The sequence below is a fragment of the Eleginops maclovinus genome, chromosome 19, assembly GCF_036324505.1.
Source record: "Eleginops maclovinus isolate JMC-PN-2008 ecotype Puerto Natales chromosome 19, JC_Emac_rtc_rv5, whole genome shotgun sequence".
NCBI classification, from domain to species: domain Eukaryota; kingdom Metazoa; phylum Chordata; class Actinopteri; order Perciformes; family Eleginopidae; genus Eleginops; species Eleginops maclovinus.
In genome coordinates, this window is record NC_086367.1 from 17,018,764 (window position 1) to 17,026,427 (window position 7,664).

Sequence of the window (7,664 nt, forward strand, 5' to 3'; positions counted from 1 at the left end):
TCTGCCGGAACAAATCTGTCGCCTCACTCTGTCCCCGTCTCTGCCTTAGCCCAAAAACAGTAGAGGATACATCACAACCTTGATATTTGATAAAAATGTAAGACGAAAACAATGGGATGACAGGACAGCAGTTCAGATATTTCAGAAGATAAAGTGCCAAGAGAGAGTTCAGGGAAAATGTAGATTATTTCTTATCCGTGGAATACTTACATTTTTATTCAGATTCGTTTGACACCATTGTGAAAGACTGGTACATCAAGGCGCCTGCATGTGTCACTTCACACTTAAACACCTTTCTGTTTTTATTTTGGAACTTGCTTACTTTAAAAGTAGCATTTTTGAAATTGTTTATGTCATTAAGGTTGTGTTTTTGACCACCTCTACACTGTGATAATCAGCTGGAGCTTAACTTGGTCTGTTTGTTGTTTGGTGCTGAGTAAGTAGTGTACAGTAGGTCTTTAACTGGTAAAGATGTTGAACGGTTGTCAAATGAACGGGATCGAGTTGCTTTATAGGAATTGGAAGATCCAGTGTAGTTGGAGGCTGACCCCAAAAAAATGACAATGATATCTCTTTGATTTTGACCGTTGTTCTTCTTAAATGGGTCTCATAAATCCTGCAACTTTATGGAAGTGCAATAATAAATTGCCATTTTGCCCCTTTAAATGATAACGAGCCAATGTGCTTAGGTTGTTATGGTTAAATAGTGCTAATGGGCACATTTGCACTTGTAAAATTGCAAAGCACTTTATATGCTGACACATCAGTCTGTCAGCCAATTTGTCAGCAACTGATGTTAATCCCATGAAAATGTTGTGAAAATGGTCATAAATTACATAGTTAACTGGTGTTTGGTTTAGTAAGTAGTGGTGGTGGTGCATTACCACTGGCAGGCAGTCACAGTTCAGCCCTTGGCTTACAGCTATACATGACTAAAACGCAGCCGTGGAACAACACAACCCTCCCATTATTACTGTTGTCAGGTTAAAGAGTCGGTACAGGCCAGGGGACCGGAAACCTTTTCATCCAATCAAGCAATGATTCACACGCTCATTCAAAGCAGAGCCTTAATGATAGAAGTGTGATATGCACTAACGCTGAATCTCAGCATCCCCCCTCACACACACACACACACACACTGGAGCTCCGCCACAGCCTGCAGCTGCATTGACGGTAAACAGAGCAAGGTAGCGCATGGGCAGCCAGCAGGGAATTATTCCACATCGCATCACATCCCAGAGCGTAGGCTACATGGCGTCCTCACACACCGAGCTATGCATTTTGTGTGCAGGCTGACCGGGGTAGCAGCCAATTTTTTTTTTTTTTTTGCAGCCATCATTCTTTGCGTCGGTGTGCAGCAGCGGGGAAGATTCAGCGCACAGTGCTACAGTAGGTATCGTTTTCTGGATCAAGACGATGGATGAGGGCTCATCCGGATCTATTCCTGCAAACACAGCGGACGGGCGCGATTTTTTATTCCAAACGCATCCGCATCTCCCGTATGTTGCAAGGTGTCTTTGAAAAGGATACGGACCTCTGGAGGAAATGAGAAGAAAGGTCTATTTTGACTCACGCCTGTCGAGATGGTGAGTGAAATGCATGGCTGTTTTTTTCCCCAGCACCCCATGAGAGCAGCAGTACCTGGTTTTGACGGCAAATCCTAACCAGCTAATTAGAAATGGTCTCACTGTAAAATCACTGACCGGTGTTTTCCTGTGGTGTTAATTTTACATTGCGTTTTTTACATTTTCACTGCACTGTTTCATACTTTAGTGAAATATAAAGGACTCGTAGTTGATGTACTCTGCACTCTCGGCTGTGTTTTGCATCGCACATAGCCTACTGTACATTTTTCAGCATCATCCTCCACGCTTTTATTTATATTCTGCGCGTTTTCGGTGCGCACTGTCAGGGAACACATGAAATATTCCAGTGAATTTTTCAATACTCTCATCAACTCGGACGCAGTGTTATGCCCAAAGACAACCATTTTATAAAGAGTGCCTTGGCTGTAGCATCTCACGTTTTTAAAATGACCTTCAATGCTCGGTGGCTGAAAATTAATTCTCACCTGGGATGGAGTGTCCCTTACAGTCATTGCTGTGGCCTTCCCGGCAGAACACCATATAAATCAAAGGGAAAATGAGGGGGAAATGTCATGTTGCAGGAAACGAGGGCTCTTCTTCAGCCCTTTATTTTACCTGATCCTACTGAAACTACTCCAGGGACTTGAAGCATCCCTATGAATGATCTTACCAAAGTCTGTGGTTGCGTTTTTTTCTGCCTCTCTCCAGTCATGTCTAACGTAGCCTCGCTGCAGACTACTCACCCATGCGGTGCTCTTTCCGTGTCCCAAATACATCACAATGCATTTGACTAATACCCAGTTATGTTATTTAAAATGTAAATGGATGTTTGAGCTGCACGTGTCTTTCTCTGCTGTCATTTGTTGGAAATGGAAAGAAGAGAGGAAAATAAGGACTGTGTGAGAGCCATTACCCTCTCATATCAATTTCTCTGACCTCAGCATCATCACCATGGAGACACTATAACTTTACCACACACTGCATATTTAATAGCCATGATTTAGATCTCTACAGCACTGTACACTTAAGCCTTTTTAGATCTACATGTTTAAAGTATATGATACCACCACAACCACATGAAGGTATATGCATGCGCTGCATCCACTGTATAGCAAACAGCTTATCACTGCTGCTCTCAGAAAGCATGTTACATCTCTGTAAGAGGATTTGCCTTCATAAAAATGTATTGATACCGCAAGCTTAATATGCTCATCTGGATCTCCTTCATGTGGCATTTGAGTGCAGATCTGTTTACCTTACTCACAGATGGGAGATATGAAGGGTGCTTTCATACTGTTATGTCAGGAGGAAAATCAAATGTTGGAGCTTGTCTGATGTATTAATTTGCTTAAGAGTGTGAAATAAGTCACCTCTTGATGTCTATTTCTGTGTATGGCTTCTTTATGCCAGATGCAGTTGTGTTTAGTCCCAGAGACGTGGAGAGTCAGGGGGCTTTCTACTCTCCCCAGCCTTAAGATGGCAGCATTCTCTTGCAATACATAGAATATGCCAAAAACTAATAACAGCTTGAAGCATACAGCCATGCTTAAATAGAACATTTGGTAATTGGCAATTTAGCTATAACCATACTGTTTTTCATTTATTTTCAAGCTTATTTAAAATAATAGTTTGTGTAGATGAAGTATATCTCTCCATGTTCATTCACAGAACCTCACTTTTTTTCTTTGCTGATGTTCAGTCCCTCCAGCCCTAATTGATTTTCTCTGATTTTCTCTCCCTGCTCACGTAAAGGAGGCGTCATTAAGAAGACCTGTGCATTCAAGATCAAACGCACCTCATTAGATCATTAAGGATCATTGTTAATCTGCGTAAGAGCAAAGGAGCATAGTTGAGCTGTGACCTGCACTTTTTTTTGTCTATGAGCACTGAATCACAAAGAAAATTGATCCCACCGTCGTCCCAATGTAGGAACTGCTCCCTCCGATTCCCACAACTTCTACTCTTGCTTGGATTTCAGCATTCAGTCAAATCCACCAGGTCTGTATAATGTCTGAGAAGGCAACACATTTTTCTTTATGAGTATTGATCCAAAGCAGTGGGTGCATTACGCACAGCAGGGTGCATACTAATATATTACAGCAAAATATGAACACTGTGTTCACATGCAAATGCCCACAAGCAAACAGTTTTTAATTGAGGCACAAATAATGTTTAGAGTGAATGACCCAGTATAATAAACAACATTAACACATAGTGGTAATGTGCAATACCTGTGCACGATTAGGTGATTAGTCTGGATGTTGTATCCTGTTGATCCTGACTTCTTTTTTGGCTTTTGTTTTCTTGTGTGCCCTTTCCAGGACAGAGTATGCCATCTGCACCTTTCCACAGAATCCTACGACCCCTTCTGCTCGGCACGTTCGTACTGGGATGCTTTGTGACTCTGTTTTTGATGTATTTTAAACCATCCACCAGCTGGTTATCAGGTCCTGTCGAGTCAACAGTGTCCACAGACAGGGAAAAGAACCTCTTCTCCACCAAGAGCGATAAAAACGTGACCACCGTGCTGATCTGGCTCTGGCCTTTTGGACAAACCTATGACCTGGGCGTGTGCAGCTCCCTATTTAACATCGAGGGCTGTTTCATCACAGCGGATAGGAACTTCTTCAACAAATCGGATGGGGTCGTCATCCATCACAGAGACATTTGTACCGACCTATCCAACCTGCCGCCTCTGCAGCGACCATCCTTCCAGAAGTGGGTATGGATGAACCTGGAGTCGCCGTCGCACTCCTCCCAGCTGCCTGGGATCGAGAACATGTTCAATCTGACTCTCAATTACCGTCAGGATGCTGACATTGAAGTGCCTTACGGGTCAATCGTAGCAGCGGAGGGCGAGGAAGACTTTGTCCCACCCAGCAAAAACAAACTGATCTGCTGGATAGTGAGCAACTGGAACCAGGATCATGTGCGTGTGAAATACTACAATGAGCTGTACAAACACATTGAGGTTCATGCGTACGGACAAGCCTTTGGGGAGTACATCTCTGACCAAGACTACTTTCCCACCATTGCCAGCTGCAAGTTCTACTTGGCTTTTGAGAACTCAATCCACAAGGACTACATTACTGAAAAACTGTACAACCCGCTCTCTGTGGGGTCAGTGCCAGTGGTTCTCGGCCCGCCCCGGCAGAACTACGAGAACTTTATCCAGGGAGACGCCTTCATCCACGTGGACGACTTCACCTCGCCCAAGGAGCTGGCCGATTACCTGCTGCTCTTGGACAAGAATGAGGAAATGTACCTCAGGTACTTTGAGTGGAGGCGGCATTTTAAAGTAAAGAAGGCCTATTTCTGGGCAGAGCACACATGCCTGGCTTGTGATTACCTGCGTAGGCATAAGGAGTACAAGGCATTCAATAACCTTGACAAGTGGTACTGGGGAGGATAGTGCTTTGAAGGGCTATGCAGTGCTTGTTTTGATGTTAAAGGCAGTGCTTTAAGATTTGTGTCCTTCAGTAAACTAGAAGGTTCATTACTGTCCTGTCAAGAGCTCCCAAATGATGTTTTTCTATCGGTTCAGTGGCCCAGTGAGACATCCATCTTGTGTTTTTTTTAATTATTATTATTTGCAAGCCAATTTTGCTACACCGTACTTTGCCTTTTCCGTTATTAATTTATTTATTTTTTATGAATTTCATCTGCACTACATATTTTATTGTTATTTCAACCCATGTTTTGCTTAACATGATGACATTTGCTGCTATTTAAAAAAAAGTTTTGTTCTTTTATTTGCATTAATGCTCGATTGTATGGATGCTCCTGTATAACGGATGGCATTCATGAAGCAAGGTTGTTGTTGTTGTGTTTTCTTTAAATATCACCTTTTCATGAAGTGGGACATTTGAATAGTGTTGGGTGCAGAAGGAGGCTGAGATAAAAAGTACAAATATTTATGTAATATTTATTCAAGTGAGGCATTATATGATAAGAAAATAACAATCTCATCTGTGCTAGTGATACAGTCACCTATGCAGTGTATACTTAACTCAAATGTGAAAGTGGTTCAATTGTGTCATGTACATAGTGTGTATTTTTGGAATTATGTAGCTGTCATTTCCCCCTACATAGTTTTCATTTGCACTGCTAAGTCAACTGTTACCTTTCGTTACAAGATGTACAGTAAGACAGAAGGACATTGTGGTTGTAGTCGACATATGGTGATCATTACCTGTTCTCTGACAGCAGATGTGACTCTGCTCTGTGAGAGGGAGGTAACTATTTCAATCATGTTGTGAATTGTTCTTTGTCACACGTGATGGTGTCACAGTGATGATGATAGTACAATACAGAGCCAATACTGTATTATGAAACCCCTAGACACCTCATTATGTTGCATTCAAATTTGATCTTTCATTTTTAAGCGAATACAATGATGAGAAAGAGCACAACATTAGCATATTACTGAAGCAATTTTGCTGTGTGTACTGTACTGTCATCCGCCAATGTGACATTAAATATTTACACTGGTATTTTCAACAATTCAACTGGTGAAGTGGGTAATAATCAGGATGATAACAGATCAGGTGAGATCTGCCCAAATGTTTGCAAAAATGTGAAAGATGTGAAATGTTCAAGATAACTGAGAGTTTTTCCTTAGAACTGTCTTTGAATCTCCACATTTCAGAGTTGTGTGGGAAGTGAGAGTTACATGTGAAGATGTTTCCTGGATTACTTTTTGTTTACACTCCTGTTTACAGTTTTGTGGCTTGCCAGACAGCCTACACCACTCAAGATCACACAACAAAAAGCATCAGCATCTGTAGATATCCCATCCCTTTTACATGTTTTCAGAACAGCCAATCCACTGAATAATGCATCTCAACAGCACTCAGCAGCTATTGACATGATAGTTACGTTTTTACAGAAACAACTGTGCAAAACTAAGTCAACATTTTATGCAAGATGAGCCGTTGTCTTCATGGTCAAAGTACTCAAACGTGTTTCAGGTTATTTTCATTTTGATATTTCTTTACTTTCGAGGGGACCATTAATGTAAATAAGGATGAATTCAATTATTTTTCTTATGGAAAATGGTTCTAAATGCCATTGAGAAACTTGTATATAAACCTTGTTGTGAACTGAATCATCATCTGGATCAAACCATCCCTCTGACACGGATCATTCCTCTATGTGCATTACACTGAGGGAGCTCAAACAGACTTTGAATTAATGGGAAAATGAAACAATATGTTGTATATATTTTTAATGTTTAAATCTCTTTATAACATACAAACGGTGACAGGCAGTGAATGTGATTTCGCTGTGATGTTGGTGCTTTGAGAGGCTGTGAATGAAGGTGAAAGGAGAGAGACACTTGAAAATAATAACCAGCGATGGAGACAATGGTTTTAGTTGTGAGGTGGATGTCTCTATCAAGGGAGGTCATTTAACACTGAAGATTTTTTTTCTTGATTAGGCGTAATCCTGTTAGCATGACCTAATTGAAGAATTTGTGCCAAAATGCAGCACAGATATAGCACTTTTATTCATGTGGAGTTGTGTGACTCACTGTGCTGGTGGCTGTCTTTAGATGGAGCTATTGTGAGTTCAGAAACGGTCATCTTAGACTTCGACTGTCCCACAGATTAACTATGAAACTGCCACTCTAGGTTTCATATTGTACAGTCAATGGTTTTTTGTCCAATGTGGTCAGTGACTTTAAAGAACAACATTTTTTTTTCTTTGTGTTGTCTGTGTCTTTCATCCTCTCCCTTTCTCTCCCTTTTGCACAAAATCAAACATGGAGGAGCTGAGGCTTCTCTGTCCCCTGTCTCAGTCTGTGAGTGTGTCACAGCAGCAGACAGTGAATCAGTATATCTCTGCATACTGACTGACCTGGCACTGATTTTGCCGGAGTCCTGAAAAAAAAACACTGTATACGAAATTTCTGTGTGTGGTTGAACATGGCGATTTCTTCAGAAATGCTCATTTTTCTGCCAGTTCACTGAGGGAATCAGTGAGTCAATCAGTACAAGTTTTTTGCCAAATCATTGTATTTTGCCAAATGTTGTGTTTTAACTGTAGATGTCTGATAGTGTCAAAGAAAATAAAAGT

The 7,664-nt window shown here is 41.3% G+C and overlaps 1 protein-coding gene across 1 annotated transcript; it reads left to right on the forward strand.

Moving 5' to 3' along the window:
• The first annotated feature begins 3,345 nt into the window (after positions 1–3,345).
• fut9a (fucosyltransferase 9a) lies at positions 3,346–7,664 on the forward strand. The gene is made up of 2 exons (XM_063908119.1): positions 3,346–3,584; positions 3,908–7,664. The coding sequence occupies exon 2, from the start codon at positions 3,916–3,918 to the stop codon at positions 4,996–4,998; it is 1,083 nt and encodes a 360-aa protein (XP_063764189.1). The 5' UTR covers positions 3,346–3,584; positions 3,908–3,915; the 3' UTR covers positions 4,999–7,664.

What these genes read in the sequence shown, in the direction of transcription:
- fut9a (XM_063908119.1), top strand. Translation starts at nt 3,916, where the DNA reads ATGCCATCTGCACCTTTCCACAGAATCCTACGACCCCTTCTGCTCGGC.